At 44.4% G+C, this 22,901-nt stretch overlaps 2 protein-coding genes across 2 annotated transcripts in view; one reads left to right on the top strand and one right to left on the bottom strand.

Annotated features, from left to right (window-relative positions):
• The window catches only part of LHX4 (LIM homeobox 4), a 41,005-nt gene extending 35,639 nt beyond the window's left edge, over positions 1-5,366 (top strand). The window contains exons 4-6 of the mRNA XM_012649677.1: positions 1,602-1,756; positions 2,125-2,296; positions 4,505-5,366. Of these exons, the coding sequence (XP_012505131.1) occupies positions 1,602-1,756; positions 2,125-2,296; positions 4,505-4,899 (722 nt within the window). The 3' untranslated portion in view covers positions 4,900-5,366. The remainder of the gene's footprint in view (positions 1-1,601; positions 1,757-2,124; positions 2,297-4,504) is intronic.
• A 12,929-nt stretch (positions 5,367-18,295) lies between these two features.
• Positions 18,296-22,901, bottom strand: part of ACBD6 (acyl-CoA binding domain containing 6) — a 198,367-nt gene continuing 193,761 nt past the window's right edge. Inside the window, exon 6 of the mRNA XM_012649666.1 lies at positions 18,296-18,583. Coding sequence (XP_012505120.1) covers positions 18,429-18,583 — 155 coding nt within the window. The 3' untranslated portion in view covers positions 18,296-18,428. The remainder of the gene's footprint in view (positions 18,584-22,901) is intronic.

Raw genomic sequence — 22,901 nt, 5'->3', positions numbered from 1 at the left:
GACTGTAAACAGATTTTACGAGTGTGCTATTTCCTATTTGCGTAATTCCAATTTGCACCAAACATTCTCATGCTGTAAACTCTATGAATACAGGCAGAAAGGATTGGCTTCTCATAATAGACTTCAGAGCATTTTGGAGGTTTTCCCCAGTCTTTAGGAATTACTCTCTAAGCAGTGGAGTCTCTGCCGCAGGAGCTCTGGAATCCTCCTCCTGGGTCTGGGACTCCAAGGGAGGGAGTTGGGTGACAGGGGTTCTGGGACGACAGTGGCTCTTCTGGAGGAGAAAACAGCCCAGGGAGAGGAGAGGACACTGGCTGCCCCCCCCCATGTGTGCATAAGCACCGCGGCTGGACAACTGCTTCATTCCTCTGGTGCTCCCCACCGGCAGGGCAGGTGGCGTTGCCCCCCAGGCTTCTGAGGGGAGAGGTTACTTGCTCGACAGTAACAACAACAGGAATGTTGAACCCAGGCCTTCTGGCTCCACCTGGTAGATTTGTGAGCATTGAGTGCAGGTCAAGTTCTTAGTCAGCACCAGCACACAGTAGGTGCTAATAAGTATTGCCTATTATTTTTGTCTCTAAGAGAGGGTTTTCTTCAACGGAAAGGAAGGAGAAAAGGCAGGAGGACGGCAGGAATGCGGCAGAGACACTTTAAAGAACACACGTGAGGCCGCACAGAGGCTGAGGGTGCCAGGGCCCAGCTGCTGACCTGTTCCTTGTTCGCTCCAGGGGTACCATGCCGGGGGGGGGGGCGGTAAATCCAAGGAAACAGACCTTTTGCACTTGACTGTGCACTGCAGAACACACCCACGTGCCTGTCTCTGCCCGACTCTGAGTGGGACGGACCAGCCTTTCACTAATAGGAACTTGAAGCTCATTCACTCCAAACCCATCGAAGACTTGGGGTCTATCGGTCAGTGTGTTGCTCTGAAACGCAGACCAGTGTTTTTCAGAAAATGTTGACTGGGATCCATAGTAAGAAGGCCATTGTACATTGCAACTCAGTACACGCATTCGTGCAGTGACAACTAAACTTTCATGGAACGATGCTAGCCCGCATCTGTTCTGTTCTGTTCTGTTCTATTCATTTAATCCACTGAATTGACTTTACAACCCACTAGTAGGTTCTTAGCCGTGGTTTATAAGCACTGCTCGGACGATGCGTGCTAGTGCAGGCTCGGCTGTGGCCGCGGCAGAGGCAGCGTGGCCGAGGCGAGGGGAGCGGGAGAGGGACGGGGGCGTCTGGGCAGCTGGGAACCCGGGAACCCAGGCCTCGGCCTGGCTGCTCATCTGCACAGCGCTGGCGGCAGGTAGCTCCCGAGGGTGTCTGTGCAGAGTGTGTGACGCAGCGAGCGCGGGGAGCTGTGCACGTCCCGTCTGGGGAAGGGCCTCCCGGCCGCTGGGCTGGCGGAGGGAGGGGGAGGCCAGGAGCCGAGGGAAGATGGGGGGCGGCAGTCCTCGCCTTCCAGCGACTTGGGAAGCCTGTCCGCTCTGATGCGCCCCGTGCCCCGCACCGCGCTGCCTAGAGTGGCCAGGCCGCCGTGGGGACCGCGGGAAGGAGGCGCAGGGAGGAGGCCCAGTAAGAGGTGGTTTTCGCCGCAGATGACTCGGAGGCCGGAGCCAAGCGGCCCCGGACCACCATCACGGCGAAGCAGCTGGAGACGCTGAAGAACGCCTACAAGAACTCCCCCAAGCCCGCCCGGCACGTGAGGGAGCAGCTCTCCTCCGAGACAGGCCTGGACATGCGGGTGGTGCAGGTGAGACGGCCGGGCCTCCCTGCCTCTGGGGACCCCCGGCCTGCGCCAGGGTGGACGGTGTCCTGAGCCGGACCCTGTGTCTGCGCCCGCTACCTGCAGGGGGCTCAGAGAGCGTGAGTGACGTCACCTCGTGAGTGGTGTCACTGCTCCCCTCGGGGATTTGGGCTTGGGGCCGGGACCTCGGGGTTTTGCCGGAACGGGAGACAGGGTTCTCAGGCCCAGGCAGCGGCGGCCGTGGGCACCTCACACTCCTGGCCCTGCACCCTGCGGAGGCTCCGGTCTGTTTCCAGGCCCTGCCTTGGGCGTCCTGGGGGCTTTGGGCTCAGGGTGGACCCCCTCCGAGCGTGTCCCTTGTGCTTGTGTGGCAGGTTTGGTTTCAGAACAGAAGGGCCAAGGAGAAACGCCTGAAGAAGGACGCGGGGCGGCACCGCTGGGGGCAGTTCTACAAGAGCGTGAAGAGGAGCCGGGGAGGCAGCAAGCAGGAGAAGGAGAGCTCTGCGGAGGACTGTGGGGTTAGTGACAGTGAGCTGAGCTTCCGAGGTGAGCAGGGCTGGAGGGGCGAGGCCGAGGCCGTAGGCACGTCCCCCGGGAACCAGTGATGCTTGACGCTCGGAGGGATCCTCCTTGAGGCCTTGGCAACTCCCTCCTGAACACAGGCCTCCCCCGACTTGCAGGGAAGGGTGGGGGAGATGTCAGTGGCCCTTCGCGATGGGACAAGGAGTAGAAAACAAAAGAGCGCTGCTGCTGAGATCCGGAAGCTGGGTGCCCGGGCCCCGCCAGGCCCCGTCCTGTGGCCCGAGGCCTCCCCTTCCTCCTGCTGTCCGGGACTCCCTCACCAGCCCAGGTAGCTGCGAACAGATGGCCCAGCCCCTCCCCTGCCAGCCTCCCCTTTACAGGGACACCGGCCCAGCTCCCATGGTCCCCTAGGGTAGCCCCTTCCTCCCGCCCTGGTGGTGGGGAAGCCGTGCTCAACCGGCCCTTTTCCTGGGAAATCAGTGCTGTGAGTGCATGTGAGATGGGGAACTGGCTTCGTTTCTGAAATCCCTTCCCCACCACTCACCTCATCCTGTCCCCCGCACACAAGCTTTGCAGCATGCGCTCTGTTCAAATTTGTGCATCGGCAAAATTGCAAATTACTGCATGTTGTCAATCCTCGGGTCGTTTGCAAATAACCATAATTTTTCTCAGTAACTGAGTCCTCCAATGTGGAAGGTCTTCTGTTGGGAGGAAGCGAAGTGTGCTGAACTGGGGACCAGAAACCTGGTCTCTAGTGTGGCTCTGTCAAATGGATTCGCTTCTCTTGAGCCTCAGTACCCTCTTTGAGCCCCAGCCTCCCCACGAGGAATACCACAGCTTCGCCCACCCCCAGTGTTGTTGAGGGTGTCAGTGAACACAAGCGACCGTGGATGTGCTTGGGGAGAACTGAGCACGTTTGTATGTGTGGAGGGCATGGTTGTCCCCACAGCAGCCTGTGGAGCCCACAGAGGGCCCTGCTCACATGGGACGACAGGTACAGGCGAAAGGCTAAATCATGGCCACTTTACAGTGGAGCTGAGCCTTCATCTTCCTGGCCCCTCTAAAGGGCATGAGCTCCCCGCCCCCCTTTTTCATTTTTATGGGTGTTATGGGGCAGGCCGCAGAGGGATGGGGTGCTGGAGTCTACTGTGGGGAGGCCCTACATAGGAATTGATGCAGAGGCCCAGGTGGAAATAGTGAGAGCAGTCTGTGGCACAGGGCAGGGAACAAGGTGCCTGCCAGGAGCACGATGCCCTGAGAGGGCTGTAGCTCGGCCAGAGGTCTGCTGTGCCCTGGAGGTCAGCCTCCCCTCAGAACATGGCCTGTGCGGCTCCCCGCGAGGGCTCATGGACCTGACGCTCACGTCCGGGCCTCTCTCGAGAAGGCCCCCTAATCTCACCTGAGCTGTTGAAAGTCATGCCTGGCACATACAGGATTGTGAAGTCTTGCTTCACAGCTCATTTCTGTTGGGTGCCGGTGGGTCCCCGGGGTTGACATGTCATTGGTCTCTCTGGGTAATTATATAATCCTTTATTTCTTAAGATCTAACCTGCTCACCTCTGTTGGAGAGATGCATTCTTTCAAGTGGCAAAGATTCCATTAAATCCACTTAATGAAATTTTTCAAGAAAGAGGAAGGTCCATTTGCCTTAATCAAATCAATTCTTTGTCCCTAGTGAAAAGCATATTGAATAGAGAGAGAAACCGAGTCCTTCTATATTGACCCACTTTTCCAGGTAGACCAAAATGATTTTGTACACATGTCTAAGAGCGGTCCTCAGGTGACGCTATCATGAGGGCCTGCTAGCTTCCCAACGAACTAGACCAAGCCTTTTTTCAGCTTGAAAGCTTTCAGAGTAAGTCTTGTCAGCACAGAGCTTCCATTTGTGACATCGATAATAGACGACCCACCAAACCTTGGGCATTCATGCTCCTCAGTGTAGCTAGGGTGTCTTAGTCCACAAGCCACATGGGACCAACAAGCTCCCCAAGCGTTCATCCAGCCTTCTGGGACCTGGGAATTTAGTCTCCGCAGTTGTTTCTTGTTTTTCCCCTTGACCTGGGTTGGCCTCTGGGTGTCAGGCTGCCATATTTGGTGTCTGACCCATGCTGGGCAGCCAGGCCGCTGCCTCTCTGGCTTCTTTCCTGGTCACGTGTATTCCTAGGTTGTGAAGAGCAGGGGACCACTGGAGTCCTGGCAGCTGACAATAAATCTCCGTTCTTTCGTCCACAGAGGATCAAATTCTCTCAGAACTTGGCCACACCAATAGGATTTATGGCAACGTGGGGGACGTTACAGGCGGACAGTTAATGAATGGGAGCTTCTCCATGGACGGGACAGGACAATCCTATCAGGACTTGAGGGATGGGAGCCCCTATGGAATCCCCCAGTCTCCATCCTCCATATCGTCCTTGCCATCCCACGCTCCTTTGCTCAATGGGCTGGATTACACGGTGGACAGTAATCTGGGCATCATTGCGCACGCAGGGCAGGGAGTGAGCCAGACGCTGAGAGCCATGGCTGGGGGACCCACCTCTGATATCTCCACAGGAAGCAGTGTAGGCTACCCCGACTTTCCAACTAGCCCAGCCTCTTGGCTCGATGAAATGGATCATCCTCCTTTTTAAACTTCTCTCCTCCCCACCCTGCCTGTCCTCCTGGCTTGAGAGAATATCTTCAAGGATCAAAAGAGACTTGCCTTTTAAGGATCAAAAGTGCGCCAATGTGAGTTTCCATTATTTTCAATGGAAGTCCTCCGCTGAGTCCTAGAAGGCTGGGAGACCACACTGGGGCGTTGTCTTCTTGGGGTGGGAGAGCAGCCTCATCTCGGAATGCAGCACAGGGGTGCACAGCCTGGAGCTCTAGGGATGCTGGCTTGTTGGCTGTCTCCCCTCCTGCCCTGCTTAAAGGCTTTGGCTGCTCAGTGCTTTGGTAGCACGAGGTCACTGTGACAGGCCCCCTTGGCCTTTGGGAACTCGGCTCCAACTGGTGCGTCTCACCCAATGCCTCCCAAACCACTGCTCTCACCAGAACCAACATTCCTAAGGTAGAGGTGTCACAGGTCTTGAGTACAATAAAAGTGATTTTTGGACCACCCTTATTGAACCCTAATTTTCAAAATAAAAAAGCCAGTTATTAAAAGTCAGTGAAAACTTTGATGACCACAGTTTGATATTAAAAACATGTCCCCTCTTTTTTTTTTTTTTTTTTGCTATGAAAATATGACTTTTCTTTCCTACAAACCAGAGACTATTTGTCAGTTTTGGTTTTTAAGAAATCCCATCTATATCACTGAATCCCTGATGGCAAGAGGTGGTTTTCATTGCAGGTGACTCTGAGGCTGGAGCTGAGTGGCCCTGGACCACTGTCACAGACTGTCTGATGAGTCCCCTTGGTGCACAGTGTGCCTTGTTAATTTGCTCATATCATTTCTTCCATAAGACAGGCTGTGGGTTACAAAATGATCAAAGCTAAAATATGGAGAACAGAATGACAATCAGTGAAAACATTTGTAGACACATTTGGATTCCAAGCGTGCAATCTGCTTAGCCATATCAGCAGATGCCAGTCTCCTGGAGTCCTCCATCCTTGTAGGGTGAAATATTTGGAGAATCTGTTTTGAGGGAGTTGGTTTAGATGAGCTTGCAAGTCTACCCTTGGTCCTGCCCCCTTACAAATGCAAGCTTTCTCTGACTCGAATGCAAGCTGACTCAATTGGAGGATAGTCTTCGTTGCTTCTGGAAGCTAGCAACGTTTTTTCTTTGGCCTGTCTTGGTTGGGAGGAATAATTTAGGGAGCAGCCCTAAAATTATCCAAAGGGCTCCAAGTGGTCCCTGGGCTACATCTCTCTGGATTGCTGGTGGGACTTGGCGAGTGGTGGCGTGGGTATCCCCGCTTGCAGGTTTGCAAAGCCACATCACTAAGCCCGAGCCAAGGGCAAGGCTGATCCCTGCATTAGGAGCTGCCACTCCTGCGACAGGCTGCAGTTCTGCGGTGACCATCGTCAGGAATGGTGCTGCAGTTCCCACCTTATGCACCCATCTGGCCATTAGGAAGCTCTCCATGTGCAAACTGGAATTTAGCCAGCTGGAATTTATTCCCATCCCCTTGGGAAACCATGGTTTGCTTCTTCTGGCCTCCCATTCTCTTAAATGAGATTAGCAGCGTAGGAAAGGGTGAGAAGGCATTGTCTTTCTTTCACGTGAAGTGATGGGGCCACAGACCCTAAGGACCCTTCCTTCTGTGGTCCTTCTTTGGTCACCTTGCAAGGACTGCAAAGATTTAGGCGTGTTGTAGGCAGACTAAAGGAAGAAATGAACAGTTCCTCCTTGGCTGCTGCATCTTTTGTAAGCCCCTTTCCAGGATTAAACTAAGATGCATTAAACTTCTTTAAAATATATAGTCAATAAATTCCTGGATCAGCCTTTAGGCCACCTTTTCTCTGATCAGTTTGGTAGTGTACCCTTGTTTTTCGGTGTGCTGCAATTGTTGTGATTTTTGCTTGGGGAGTCTGCAAATGAGGACTCTTTTCTTGAGGTCCCGTGTTCACAGACGATGGTGCGTTCGGCCTACCCAACTCTGTGCCGAAGGGAATTCCCCAATAACGTGAACATTGGGAGACACAGACGCAAGATAATAAGCCACGTGAAGGAAAGGCAGATGCAGCCGTCTTTTTGGACAGCTTCTGAAATCCACCATTCTTAGCGCGCTGCTCCCAACACACAGGAGAAAGGCTCTGCTGGGCAACGGCCAGTTGCAAAGCTGTCCCACCCAGACTACTTGACTTCAGCTTGACTATTTGGCTTAGCGACTCATGGGATTTCAGAGGCACTTTGTATTTTTGGTGGCTGTAGTATGGGGAGAGCAGGCTCTACAAAAGGGAGCATCCTCCCTTTGTGTATGTAGCAGTATTTAAGATCAATATAAATTGACCAGTTTTTGGTTTTGTAAGTTAATCATACTCACTCCCAGTTCAATGGTGGAAGAGAAGGGGAGGCCTTCCTCATTCAATAAGTCTCTTGAGGAGCTCAGTGAACAGTTGACGTTGGTCAACAGTTATTTGTTCTTAGTGGGGCTGGCTAACTGGCAAAGCTCTTGAGAGAGCGCTGGCCAGAAAACGAGGAGAGCTTTATTTAAGTTCCCCAGATCCACCTCTCCAGAAAGCAGCAAACACTGGTGTCATTTAGAAGCACAGCCGCAATAGGTCTCAGATTTTAAGTAGATCTCCCTGCGAGGCAGGTTAGCGTTATGGATGGGCTACTAATGAGCCACTGCATGCCAAGAATGTTCGTTAGCTCTTCTGTGGTTAGAAGATGGAGAAGAGCAGGACATTATCTTTAGATGCTCTTAGAGGCACTCCTCTATTGCTCAGAAGTCTCCCACTGGGGGATAAGGTGCTATATGGCAGCTGTTTTCCCCCTTGCTAAAATGACATGGACGAATTTTAAAAGTGAAAGGAGACCTTCTAGATACATTTACAATATTTGGACCTGGCTTTGGTACTAAGAGAGCAATTAACTAGCAACTGTTATCTGCAGTGCCTGGCAATAGACTTTAGAGTAGGAAGCTTCGGAATCCAGAAGCGAATTAATTAAAAAACCTCAAGTTCCCATGGCAATTGGTAGAAACAAAAATGGGAACTGAGCGGATATGGAGGGATGTATATTTGCTGAAAAGTAATAAAACCATGGAAGCAATACCAAATCTAAGGGCTAAGCTGGCCCAGTAGGTAAATCACATTGCTGGGAAGCATGGTTCTTGGCCCTTCAAGGGCTTGCTACGCAACCTCAGGCAAATTCCTTTCAGTCTTTCTCTTTCTTGCCTCATCTGATAGTTATGAACACAATGTAAAATGAAAATCAACCACCATATTGATAACATTGTTCCTGCAAATTAATATAGTGAAACACCAGGGAAAGAGAAAAAAGTACGACGTAAGAAAAGCATTTGGCAGAGTCTTTAAAAGTTTTTTTTTTTCCCCATGTAAAACATGAAACCTAATAAGATAATTGGGGCCCGTTAGATCTTCATCATGAAGTTCACTTAATGATGTACACTTAAGGAAGTGTAAGACATCTGTAGAACAAAAGACATCCCCACCTCTGAAGCTCAGGCTGGTTATTTTGAATTGCCTCCTCGCTGGGGGGCATTCAAGGCTTCTGATTAGCAAAAGCCACATTCCATGACAGTCCACGCTCTGGCACCTGTTCTCACACAGCTCCTCCCATATGCCATGACTGACAACTTGGTTATCACCATGAAAATAACGACCATACCTCCCCAGCCAGCAGGGTCTGGAAGTCCTGAGGAGGCTCATTTTTTTAAAACATTGCACTTTAAAAATTGGAAACCGTGAGATGAAGAAAAATTCAATTAAGCGGAAATGAGTTTTGTTTTATGGCCTGCTGCTGGAGGGCTCTGGGCATGCTGAAAGCTGAGTAAAAAGCACATCACTGGCTCTCTCTTTCTTGGATTGGTCCATTGGCCCTTTTGGCAGTAGTTGCTCCAACCGCTCTGAAACAGTGACTGGAGCCAAAAAGAGAGAGCTCGGCAAAGTCATCCCATCCACACTCTGCTTGGTAGGACCACATTAAAAGCACAGTTTCATGCTGCTAGCTCTGGTGAGGAGACAGCTGCAGGTTTGGGAGGTGCGCCAAGCATTCCTTTGCTTAGGGAGGCAGAGCACAGGTGAACAGAGGAAGGACACCCCCACTCTCATCTGTTGCCCACCCAGAGACAAGAACCACATTGTACTTGCCCACTTGAGGACTGTGTTCAGCCAAACAAGCAGGTTCAGGGCTGCAGGATTCTAGAAGTTGCTCTGAGCTTGCATTCAGACCTCAAAGCCCCAGATCCCCTAAGCTCTGGATTGCTGCCCTCATCCTTCGCAGTGTAAATTTTGTACAGTGAAAAAGAAATGAAGTCTCATTTCCTGGAAAAAAAAGAAAAAGAAAAAAAAAAAGGACCCACCCATCCTTATTTATTGCCATGTGACTTTGGAAAGCAGAAGCTGGTGCGTTTGTTTGTATATGCCTCCTGTGTGTTGGCATGAGATGTGTACGGTAAAACTATGTAAAATAAATATGTTAATTCTTTAGAAGCTGATGTGTCTTCCCTTTCATTTGGTTCTCTGGAGTTTTTTCTCTTGACATAAACAGAATAAAAAGCTGAGCTGATATGGGATCCTTTCATCACCAGAAGGAAACCAAAAATACAACTCTGAATGCCAGAACTACTTACAGCCATGAAATACCAGAATGACTCAATAAAGGATTGATTATAGTAGGTTCCCTGGTTTTTCTAAAAGCCATTTCCTGGGGCACAATCCTCTGCCCCCAGACTTAGGGAATGGGCAGAAAAAAAAAATCTGTTGACCACATAATTCTTAGTTACTGTTTGTTCAGTGGCATTTTTAGAGTGTTTCACACTTATAAATTTTCTCCCTAGAGAAAGTATGTGCAAGTGCCTGTATTTGGGTGAAAGGTGGACAGAGAGATAAAAACACCTTGTCAGAGTCTCAGGGCCCCTGGACAAGCATTTTCTTGGAAAATCTCCATCCAGGTTTTTTCTCTGTAGAAGGCTTTATTATTAGGGTGCAGGTCCTGAAGTTTAACTGGAATGGAAAGAGCAACAGAAACTTTTTTTTTTTTTTGAGACAGAGTCTCACTGTGTTGCCCGGGCTAGAGTGCCGTGGCGTCATCCTAGCTCACAGCAACCTCAAACTCCTGGGCTCAAGCGATCCTCCTGCCTCAGCCTCCCGAGTAGCTGGAACTACAGGCATGCGCCACCATGCCCGGCTAATTTTTTCTATATATTTTTAGTTGTCCGATTAATTTCCTTCTATTTTTAGTAGAGACGGGGTCTCACTCTTGCTCAGGCTGGTCTCGAACTCCTGAGCTCAAACAATCCGCCCGCCTCGGCCTCCCAGAGTGCTAGGATTACAGGCGTGAGCCACCGCGCCTGGCCTGCAACAGAGACTTTTTAATCAAAATTAAAGAAAAATTAAAGTCACAGCATTTCTTGAGAGCTGGAGTTTCACTGTGGAAAAACGGGAGTGCTTTCTCCATGGGTGATCAGTTTTGTTTGTTTGAAGAGAGGATCCAGAGCTGTACTGTCCAATATAGCAGCTACTAGGCACACGTGGCTATTTAAATGTAAATTAATATTAAATAAAACTAGAAGTTTAGTTCCTCACATCAGCCACACTTTAAGGACTCAATAGCTACATGTGGCTAGCTAGTGGCCACTGTATTTGGACAGCACGGATACAAAACATTTCCATCACTGCGGAAGGTTCTATTGGACAGTGCCGATGGCGTCTGGTTAGGGAGAATGGGCAGGGAAACGTCATTCATCACATGTTTAGCTACTAGAAACAGCCTGAGACTCCTCAGACAGTCACAGTGCCAACTTCTCTGCGATCTAATTTTGTGTGTGGCCGTCTCCTTTACCCCTTTTTTCCTCCTTTCCTGGACAGAGGCAACTTAAAAAGAAACACTACGTACGATGACGACTTGCTTAGGCACAAGGCAGGAGGCTGAGCTCTGGGCCCCTGCGTTCTCCAATTAACGTTGCAACCAAGTTGTGCCTTAACCTAAGTCCTAGATGCACTTGGTGCCCCAAAGTCTGCTGGGTTAAATGGGAAAGATACTGCCTCCCAGGCAGACCAGTGATAGTACTGGAGGGATTAAAGTAGTGGAGACCCAAAGCTCTGCTATCAAGGAGAGACATTTATGGTCCTTTGCCAAAGTCATCTCCCGTGGTAAATGCTTTATCAGGCTGAGAAAGGCAAACAGTCTTCCTGGGTTATGTATCAAGGAAGGGTGGAGAAGACGAGTCTCAAATGGGAGTAAGGGTGTTGGTAGGGAATACAAAAGTGCTGTAATAAGGACTCTTTTTCCTCTTCACTTGCCCCGTCCCTTGGATCGTTATGAAGGGCTCTGTTCCTTCTAAATTTGGTTACTCATCTGAGTATTCTTGAGGCACTAATAACAGGGCGCCAGAATTCTGGCCAGTGTACACAGTATACACCGTGCCTTTGGGTAGCCTAATTCATCGTCCATTCTCGAACCCCTCAGTACCAGCCTGTCTGTATTGAGTCTTTGTTTTCAATACGCTGTCAAAAGACTGACAATTCATTGGACCATTTCCACTTTACGCTCTAGTGTACACAGCTCCCACCACGATGCTAACCTAGTCACTTTTTGTAATTACAAAATGTGCTCAGCTCACAAAGGAGAGAGGAGATGGTCCTTTTTTTTTTGGTGGCTTGGTCACTGGAGACCAGCTCCTGAGCAATGTGATTTTCTTTCTGACAGGGACTTTCTAAAAAGACAGCTGCCTATAGAAGTATAAAGGAAAGAAATCACTAGCCAGAAAGAAGACCCACTCAGGAAAACAAGTGGAGGCCCAGTAGTCAGTGTTTCCATGGCGTTCCTATCCTTCTTTCTCCTTGGGCCCAGCTAAAATCACAAAAGGATAAAAAGAAATCAAAGGCAGGTCAGTGTATTGTAGATTTTAACCTATTGCTAAACTAGAAGTAACATTTTGAGAGGCGATCCTTAATGTAGCTGTACGTATTCCTCAGATTTGACTTTTGAGACATAGTTTAAAAACCGTCGTTTACGGTCTAAAAGGAAAATTGTTTAAATCCTTTGCCACACTTCCTAGAACAATGCTCTTTCAGTTTTATCCCTCAGATTTCCTGGTGCCTTTCTTCCTAAAGTCGCTCTGCCTGGCTGTTCGGGGAGCACTGGTCACGCTCGCTTTGGAGGACGATTTGGATCCTGGCTGTCGCAGGGAAGTAAACAGTTCGGCCACTGCTGTGGAGAAATACCATGAGTGAGGTTAGGAGGAAGAAAAAAAAATCAATGTTTATAAAATGGGGCCAAATCATTAGGAAGAGGGAAATTTCATTATCATCCTTCTAAAAGGAGTAATAAAAATAAACCATCCAAACTATTAAATAAAGGGCTTTTAAATGATCGGCCCTAGGAAGGGTAGATCACATCCTTTTAGAAAAAGCAGGCAAGGGCTTTTGCATGTAACATTTGTCTCTTTAGAATCTTTTCATTCATTTTCTTCTCTCATTTTTGCCAATATGATTTCAGGATTTTCCTTTGGAATCCTTTCCTTTTGGTGATTTTTCCTTTGGCCATCTCTGCAAACACAAAAATTGAATTTAGGTATTATACAGATTGGTATGCTATTTTGTAGTTAAACCGAACAAGGCACAGGCTGTCCCCAATAGGATGCACATTTTCCCTTCTCCAAACACTGATACGATCAAGAATGGCACCATGGAAGGAGATCTTAGGAGGAAAAGGTTTCTGTGTGACTGACTCCTACTTGGTTCAGCAGACCACTGATCTGACCAGAGCTTACAAGGCTGATAGAGACTGAACTGACTCTGGAGCTGTAGGAGATGCTTTTTTTATAAAAACGATTTATCTTTCTCTCACTTGTTTGCCAACCCTGGAGCAGGATCTCCTGTTGGTTGGGAGGGGTTTGGGGATTTGGGAACGCTGGGAATTGCTTTCTGAAAGATAAAATATAGACCCCAAAAAGTGGTCTTGGCACAAGCCTGAAGTTGGAAATAAGCAGTTTAAAAAAAAAAAGGCCATTAAAATGGTAAATAGGTTTCAACAGATGGCTTTTGCACAGCAATGGAAAGCCCAGGCAAGGACTTTGGGGTTAAATCTCACATTTTAGTCACCTGGGACTAGATTATTATTCCAGAAAAACAAACATCCATAAAGTTGACAGCTCCCTCCCCTCCTCTAAAGTGAAGTCTTTGAAGGCTGCCTCCTCGCTGGCCAGCTGACAGGTGGATGCCTGCATATAGTGACCCAGGGAACTGAAAGCCACTTTTTCGACACCTGTCCACTACAGGGCTTAGAGCTCACCCAGGCTGGAGGAATATGATAACCAAGAAACTATATTCCTGGTGGGCCAGGACTTTTATACTCACTGGGTGTGCTGGCTTTTTTAAAAAAAAAATCGTTTTAACATTTAATGCTTCTCAATTAAAGTGATTTCCCGGAGTGTATGCCAAGCTTCGTTTGGAATGCGCATTAACCACTTTCTGTATCGGTAGTTAAAGGCATGAGGGATTTAAACAGCAATCCACAAGTCTGTTCAGTCAAGGTTTGGCGGAATAAAGCAGATTATAAACAATAATATATGTCTTTCTCTTCTTTTTTTGGAAGGGTTCCAAACTCACAAACGGAGCTAAAGTGCTATAAACATATCCAGGACTAAGCTTTGGGCTTCACAAATGTACTCCATGAAAGCCGTGGGCATTGGTGGTGGCACTTTTTATCCTGCGTGTGTGCGTGCGCACGTACTTTAAAAGAGCTTTTTATTACACAAAGTGTCCATCAACCGAACCTACCTTCTAAATATTAAAATGGAAACCGGTATTGCCGTACAAGGGAGGGGAAAATAAATCCTGGCTGTGGTGGATGATGAATTTGTTGCTGCTGCCGGGGGCGGCCCACTGTAAGTCACCTCTCTAGTCCTTAATGCCCTCATGGTCCCATATGTTCAGCCACTGCATCCAGGTGTTTCGGGTTCCAATGGGTCTTTTCTTCCCCACTGATACAAGAAACTCACCCCAAGCGTCTAGAGTTCCACCAAGAGACAAAAGTGTGTTTGGTGGGCAGCTCCTCCTGCTTCCCATCCGGATTTTAACCTCAGTGTTGTATTGCTAACTCCTGTTCATTCCTTCTAAGACATGTAGGAAGAAAAGCAGAAAGGAAGATTTTGTTCTGAGTACAAACTAGCACGTAACTTGTGAACGCCTTGACCTGGTTTTTAGGGCCAAGCTGCTCTGTGTTGCTGAAGGAAGGAACAGTGCTCTCAGAAGTGACTCCAATACATGCACTCCAAAAGAAGAGAACAAAAAATATAAAGTAATGATGTGTATTCTGTAATTGTGCCAAGAAAAAGTGGTAAAACACAGGAAAGAAAATTTTGAAGAATTCATGTATAAAAGTAAAAATACAGGTTGAGTATCCCTAATCCAAAAATCTGAAATCTGAAATGCTCCAAAATCCAAAACTTTCTGAGTGCCAACATGACACTCAAAAGAAATGCTCATTGGAGCATTTTGGATTTTGGATTTTTGGATTAGGAATGCTCAACTGGTTCAATATATAATGCAAATATTCCAAAATCTGAAAAAATCAGAAACCGGAAACACTTCTGGTCCCAAGCATTTTGGATAAGGGATACTCAACCTGTACTAAGTAAGAAATAAGCTATGAACTCTTAATAACTACTGTGATCCATACAAAGGTCACGCCTATTTTTAGGGAGGAGCATGACAAGAATATTTCATGAATAAATGAATAAATATGAGATTAAATAGCTTTGCCTATTCAATCCTATAGTGTAATGCCAATTAATGCATATTTGAAAAACTGATCATACTTCATGCATTAATAAACATTTACTGATAAATATAACAAGGAAGCATATTTTTTTCTTCAGTCTGATAATCACTATACTTTGACCCAAAATCTCTCTGGTGAAGGAATTGTGAATACTTACTGAAATAATTAAAGATTCTCAAGGTAAGGCTCTAACAATGATCATAATTTTTCAAATCATGTGATTACAAAAGACTGTATTAAGGTCTACATTATAAAAAGAAAGCCCAATGTATATATACAAAAGAGGCATTATCGGGCCACTAAGGGGCCCGATAATTGCACCGCTGAGTGTGGTTGCTTTTGCTTATTCTGATAAATGTAGTTAAGGGAGAACTTTTGGACTTGGCATCAAAAGGCTGGGATAATCACCCAGATTCTGAATACATAAGATCATGTATGCTGAAGTGCTTTATTTTAACATATAATAAAGCCTATATAAAAAAGTGGGCATTTACTGCTTCTGTTTGTATGACCTTGGATAATTTCCCCAGCAGTTCTGAGCTTCAATTCTCTCATTTGCAAAATAAAGAAAATGTCAATAATTTCTACTTTTACAATTATTCTGAGTCTCAATTAAGATGCTTGTGTATAAAGCCCTGTACAAATGTAAGGTGTAATTGCTGTTATTGCATTGAAGCTAAGATATCATTGATTGTAAGACACATTAGTTTATGTATCACTAAGAAAAAATTGCTGCCAATTTAACTATGACATGCCATTGCTTGTAAAAGATATCCAATTTTGGATATGTTAAAATGTGAAAAAATGTACATCTTAGAATTGATCAAATATAGTGTTATAACTACTATGAAAGCATTTGACTCAAATGACATTAGGAATAGGATTTGAAATTCACTCATAAATATTTAAACTCAATTATTTTCATTACTAAATTGTAGCTGGTGGGTTATACACCTGTTCTATGATAAACAGTTATTTATAAAGAGGAAATGTTAGGTCTTAGTAAAAGCTTTAGTTTGATAAAAGCTTTCATGTTTCAACTTAAAAAAAAAAAAAAACATTTTAAAGTCTTTAAGTTCAACTGAAGCATGTATTTGCCTGGACACTAAGCACTTCTGCAACCCAAGCTCAGCTCTGCCACTGTCAAACAAGTTGTTCATTAATCTCAGAGATGCCGCACTGTACATGGAATAATAACCCACAGCCAAGTAGTTAAACCTGGCAGGAAGCTAAGAAATATCTATTTAATATTAATAGAAAGGTTCACTGGATTATAGCAACCTTTTAGCTGGAAAATGCTGAAACATTAAAAAAAGATATACTAGATATAATTCCAGATACTATACCTTGGTTGTTACCTTTCTACCTGCATAAGAGAGAACAATATGTGGCCAGCTGGTTGACTTCGTATATCTTTATTACAGACTTAATTATAATAGGTTTAAAAGATTTAGTTAGTTTCTGATTGGTAATTCATGACTTTCTAAGAGACTTTTTGAAAGACACTGGCCTAGAGCAGTGCCTTAAAGCACAGGGAGATGATCCATAGATTATTATATGATAGTAAGGTTTTTGAAAATTCAGATACTGATTTCAACATCCGAATTTGGGGGAAAATAAAAAAAAATGAAAATTCAGATACTGATGACAAAAGAATAGAGATTTTGGAAACTGATTTTAGAATGCACTTGAAAATGTTAAGTTGATGGCCATGGTGATAGCTTTGAATATAAATTTGAAACCTTTAAAATAAAATTAATAAAAAATAGGTTAGAGTCTTTGCTTAAAAACCATATAGCTTTAGATGTGGCAAAACAGGTAATAAAAAACTTGTCTATGAAATATTAAGTTCAAATTGCAAAAGAGAGATGAAACAAAAGAGTTCCTTGATAGCTTCTTGCTCAGATAACTGTTCCGCAAATTTGAAATGAATAATTTTTGATATGCTAATGTCTTAAAATGCACACAGTAGTATCAATTAAAACTGAATGCAATACCTCGGTCACTTCATTATAAAATGTATGTTTCTTAAAACACATTCAATTAATGTGGAACATGAGAGTGTTTAGCTAAACAATAGGTTGCAATGTAGCTAAGATTATGGTGAAAAAACAGATAATGAAGAGAATGCTCTACTAGAATTACAGTAACATTTCAGTATGTACACTAACATGCATATCACTTCCACTGATAATTATTTCAAAGATGGATAGTCTTGGTTTATACCTTAGAAAATAAGAAGTTAGGATAGAAAAATAAAAAACACAAAATAAACAGTATTACTATACCTCGTTTTTGTTATGGAAGGGCTTGTTCCAGAAGGACAGGTTAGTTTAAGCTAATGAAAATCTAGTTCCCTGTTGAGGGCTCCGCTAAACAAGTTTATTACTTGTTACCTTTTCTTTTTGAGACTGGGTCTCCCTCTGTCACCTGGGCTAGAATGTAGTGTCGTCATAGCTCACTGCAATCTCAAACTCCGGGGCTCAAGAGATCCTCCTGCCTCAGCTCCCCTGCCACCCCTACCCCCAAGTAGCTGTGACTATAGGTGACAACTGGCTAATTTTTCTGTTTTTGCAGAGACAGGGTCTTGCTCTTGCTCAGGCTAGTCTCAAATTCCTGGCCTCAAGCAGTCCTCCCGCCTTAGCCTCCCAAAGTGCTAGGATTACTTGTTACCTTAACAGTAACATTTATTAGGAAAATTATTATCTTTTAAGTGGTTATCTTTGAATCTCAACTCATTTCTTATTTCGTTTCTCTTCCTGTGACAACTATTTACTTTCCTTATATAATAAGAACTGACAGAGAATTCCCAGATGGAGTTCTTGTGGCGTACAGGAGGAAATTGTTGGGAGCCAGTTTCAAGTGTGACATACATGTCTACATTTTTAGTAAAAACGAGTAGCTCTTCTGGTATCCAGAAATAACTTCAACAAAAGCACGTTAGATAACAATAACACATTAGTTCAGGCCTGAGCTTTCTTACAGAGACTGCCGCTACACATGACAGGGTCATTATAGCCAATTGAAAGGGCCCTAAAGAAATTCCTCTCCTGTTTTGTGAAGGTGAGTTTAAGAAATCCTGACCTAACCCCGATAAATCCTCCCAAATCTGTTTTAATTCTAGAGTGAGGTTGCTGAATATTATCCTAAAATGCCCAAGGTTTTGAGGTTTTCAGTAAATCTGGTTGTTCTGACTTCTATACCCCTTATGTGACAAAATTCTGTCCTGTCTCTCTTTTGCTTTCTTTTTCTTAACATCCCTCTTCTTTCCTGTCTTTCTAATTCTACCTGCCAAAAGAAAAGACATTTTAGCTATCTATTCAGATCAGCTGTACAATGCTACAAGCTCATTTGATCTCCACCATACTGGGATTTCATGGAACTTTCCCTAATTGTCAATATAGTGCTGTTGGTCACATTTTACTTTTGCATGTTGTACAAAAGAGCAGCCATGTTTAATATTGTGAAATATGGTCTGTCTCCTCCTCTCCCCACCTTCTAAAGCAGTGATAAATTTCAGAGCATGCTCAGCAGAACTGGATTATATTATGCACAGTACACATGTTCATCACCAAAACTGTGCTCCCCAAAATGTATGCAAGTAGAATGAATTGCTGAGACTTCAAAATCCCAGTTCCTCAGAACTGATTTTATTAGCCAATGCATACCAAACATGGGTGGTAAGAGAGTATTATTTTTGCAGTTTTCCTTCATAATTGAAGCCCTATGCTATTACAGACTGTGGTTTTCCAGTCTTTTGATTAAGCTTTGCCGGCCGTGTGCCGCTGCAGTACCAAAGAAACTGCTTTGCAGCCTGTCACCTCTTCTGGCAGGCAGCCATCCTGGTCTCGGAGAGTAGGGTCAGCGCCAGACTGCAGCAGCAGCTCCACGATATCCAAAAACTCACAGGCAGCGGCTGAAAGGAAAATCAACAAATACAACAAGTTTACCATGAGACAGAGACACTATTCCACTTCTGTATTCCTTAGTGCTCAGCGCTTTCCTGTTGAACAATGAGCAATAGTACAGCGGCTAAAAAGGATGATCGGGCCTTATAATGAGACCTGTGGCATTACACGGGATTTCTTTCTCTTTTTTTTTTTGGAGACAGGTCTTGCACTGCTGTCCTGGCTAGAGTGCAGTGACATCATCATAGCTCACTCCACCTCAAACTCCTGGGTTCAAGCGATCCTCCTGCCTTAGCCTCCCGAGTAGCTAGGACTAGAGACATGCGCCACCATGCCTGGCTAATTTTTCTATTTTTTGTAGGTACAGGGTCTTGTTCTTTCTTGCTCAGGTTGGCCTCAAACTCCTGGCCTCAAGCAATCCTCCTGTCTTGGCCTCCCAAAGTGCTAGGATTATAGGTGTGAGCCACTGCACCTGGCCTGGATTTTCAAGTCTTAGGAAAATAAAATTTACCTTCTTGGTTGCCTAGAAATATAAAAATATATATAGATTTTAAATTGCAAGGCTTTTGACTGTATTCTTTAAGGAGAGGATGGAAAGAAAGAATAAAAAATATAGTGTTTAAGTATCTATTTTACTTCAATTATTATTTCAGAATAATAAATAGGTGTACAGGCTATGTTGAATTATAAATATTATAAATGTCAAAGAAAATATTTTGTTTTCCTTTGAACTGGGGCGGGGAGGTAAGAAGGTAACTAACTGAATGTTACAATTTGTAAACAGCAAAAAAATAAAGCTGGCACAGTAGTCAGATCATCCCTCTACAAGATCTTTTTTAAAAAAAATAATAAATAGCACCAATGGGTGTCACTGATATGTCCAAGATATAGGAAGAGGTAAAAAGGACGTATGATATCAAGATTTATTATAAAGATGGTACGGTATTGCCCCAAGATGGACAAACAGACCAAAGAGTGAGTACAGAGAGCTATCTATTCTTTTGCACATATAAGAAAATTTGATTTATGACAAAGCTGGCATCACAGATCCGCGAGGAAACAAAGATCCATTGATTAGACGGTGCCGAGACAACTGGGCTAAAGGCACAAATAGGCATTCACACGAGATGAAACATAAATGCAATAAACATGAAAAGATGAGCAAACACATTAATAATCAGGGAAATGAAAATTAAAACCAAGGGATACCGGCCGGGCGCGGTGGCTCACGCCTATAATCCTAGCACTCTGAGAGGCCGAGGCGGGTGGATCACTCCAGGTCAGGAGTTCGAGACCAGCCTGAGCAAGAGCGAGACCCTGTCTTTACTAAAAAAAAAATAGACAGAAATGATCTGGACAACTAAAAATATATATAGAGAGAAAAAAATTAGCCGGACATGGTGGCACATGCCTGTAGTCCCAGCTACTCAGGAGGCTGAGGCAGAAGGATTGCTTGAGCTCAGGAGTTTGAGGTTGCTGTGAGCTAGCCTGACATCACGGCACTCACTCTAGCGCGGGCAACAAAGCGAGACTCTGTCTCAAAAAAAAAAACCAACGGATACCATTTCGTACCTATTAGATTGGTGAAAATTAAAAACTTCTACAATGCCAAGCATTGAGCAGGACTGGAGTAAGGGAAGCTCCCTTTAGACTTCTGAGAGTGTACACTGGTGGTGTTAGTTACTTCAGACAACAATTTGGCATTACAGGTTAACCAAAACATACAGATATCCTCCAACCCTGCAATTCTATTTCTAGTTATATATTCTATAGAAGCTTCTGCATGTGTTCTCCAGGAGAGATATTTGCAAGACTGTATACAGAAGCACTGTTCATAATAGATCCTAAATGTAAATAACTCAAATGCTCATTAATAGTAACATGTCAAAATAAAATATCATTCACTTGTATGATGAAATTTCATATAACACTGAAAACTAATAAACTATAGCTTCACACACGGGTTTATCTCCAAAACATAATGTTGAAGGAAAAAAAAAAATAAGTGAGAAGAATACATATGGTATATGAAACTAAACACTATTGTTCAGACATACATGTAGTAAACATACATGTATGTTCAGACATACATGTAGTAAAACTATAAAGGAAATCATTAATGCAAAATTTGGGATAGTGGTGATCTCTGGGGGGTGCTGGGGAGGGCCACGTGACTGTAGATGCACACATGTGGGGCTTCAAAGATATTGGTGATGCCTTATTTCTTAAGCTAGGTAGTGGGTACATTTTTTAAGACTATAATTTAAATTCTTCATATACATTTTATATAGGCTTCTGTAGTGTGATTATTATACAACAACAAAATGTTCTTTTAAAAAAAGAGAAAGGAAGGGTGTGGAGGTTGATCCCATGGCTATTTTACTGAACACATAGGGCACCAGTCCTGCCAAGAATACAAGTAAGATTCTTGTTCTCGAGAATTTATTATAAATACGTAAATGACCAACTCGAACACAAAAGAGTAAGTACTACGGCAGAGACACACGTACTGCAAAGGCTGGGGGAAAGAGGAAACTGAGGAATCAGGAAACTGAACCCCACAAATAGGTGGTAAATAAGCTGAGCTTTGAAGGACAGAGCAAAATCTTTGAGAAGGAAGGACGCTGGCGAGCGCAAAAATGCTATGAACAGAGGCGTGAGGGCACAGAGATGCCGATAGAATTGTCTGCTGGCTCAGGGAAGCTATGCAGAAAGCTGAAAGTAGAGAGGCTGGATTGAAGTCAAATTATGTAGGGCCTTGAAAGCCATATCAAGAAGTCTGGGTTTTATCAAGTGATTCAGAGGCATTTATGAGGAGGGTAGTGGCATAATTTGGGCTCTGTGCTAGGATGGTTAATTCTATAAAGTGTGATTGAGGGAGCCAAAAAATTTGTGGCAGGTAGACCAATTGGGAGACTGCAGTAATCCTTTAGGGGGCTTGAAATTAGCCAGTGTCTCTGCAGGAATTTAAAGAAGGATGTGAATAAGAGAGCCGCTGAAATTCAAGCAAATATTTCGTAGCAAAGTACTGGATGTGATATAAGGAGTGAGGGACTTAAAAGAATCAAAGACGACACCTATGTTTCCAGTCTGGGAGACCACATACATGCTGGTGACATTACCTCTAAAGTAAGGAATCAGAGAAGGAAGAGCAGGCGTTTTTGAAGGGGAACAGAAGCAGAAAATTATGGAGGGGGAGAAATAGCCTTGGTTCGGGACACAATGAATAAGTGGTGCTAGGAGACATCCATGTTGATAAATTCAGCAGGGAGGTGAAATCTGAATCTGAAAAACAACCCCGAATCATGCCATATATTAGGTTATTAAGTATGGAATATTCGATTTCCTTAAGTACTAAGTTTGACAGTTGATATCTCTGACATTTCACTTTGACACTTTTTTTATTGTGAAGGTACATCCTCATTGTTTCACATGCATGTTTTGGCTTATGATTATGTTTCAAATTTTTTTAGAGCAATTTTTATGAAACTATGGATAAGTAAAAAATTTGTGTTAGTTTTGAACACGAGTTCTGTTGTGGAACTAATGCAGCGCAGACAGCTCAAAATATCAACAAAGTGTTTGGGAAGGATGTGGCTAATGAACACACAGTAAGTCGATGGTTTGAGAAGTTCCATTCTGGTGATTTTAATCTTGAAAATGAGCCACATGGGTGACCTGAGACCAACGTGGATAATGATGAGCTGAAAGCTGTAGTAGAAGCGAATCTATCTCAACCTATGCATGAATTAGCAGCAAGGTTTGACATTACTATTCTGACAATATTGGACCATTTGAAACAAATGGGCAAGGTAAAGAAGCTGGATAGATGGGTTCCACATGAATTAAACAAGCATCAGAAGAGAAATCATCCTGAAGCTTGCCTTTCTTCGCTGTCACGACATAAAGGCGAACCATTTCTACATCATATTATCACGTGTGATGAAAAATAGATTCTTTTTGACAACTGCAAGCATTCAGCACAGTGGCTGGGTAAAGACGAAGTGTCAAAACACAGACCAAAACCAAATATTTACCAAAAAAGCTAATGGTGTCTGTTTGGTGGTCCAGCGCTGCTATTATATTATCTACCTCAGCTTCATGAAACCTGGTCAATTGATTACAGTGGATATCTACTGCAACCAATTAGACGAAATGATGAGGATGCTTGCAGTTAAGCAGCCAAGATTGGTCAATAGAGGTAGGCCAATCCTCTTGCAAGACTACACGTTGCAAAAAACAATGCTGCTCAAACTACAGAAATTGGACTTGGAAACTCTCTGTCATTCACTGTATTCACCAGACCTTGTAACAACTGACTTCCCC

The sequence above is a fragment of the Propithecus coquereli genome, unplaced genomic scaffold (genome assembly GCF_000956105.1).
Source record: "Propithecus coquereli isolate 6110/MARCELLA unplaced genomic scaffold, Pcoq_1.0 Scaffold300, whole genome shotgun sequence".
Taxonomy (NCBI): domain Eukaryota; kingdom Metazoa; phylum Chordata; class Mammalia; order Primates; family Indriidae; genus Propithecus; species Propithecus coquereli.
The sequence above is the reverse complement of the archived record's forward strand: the minus strand, read 5'-3'. Positions and strand labels throughout refer to the sequence as shown.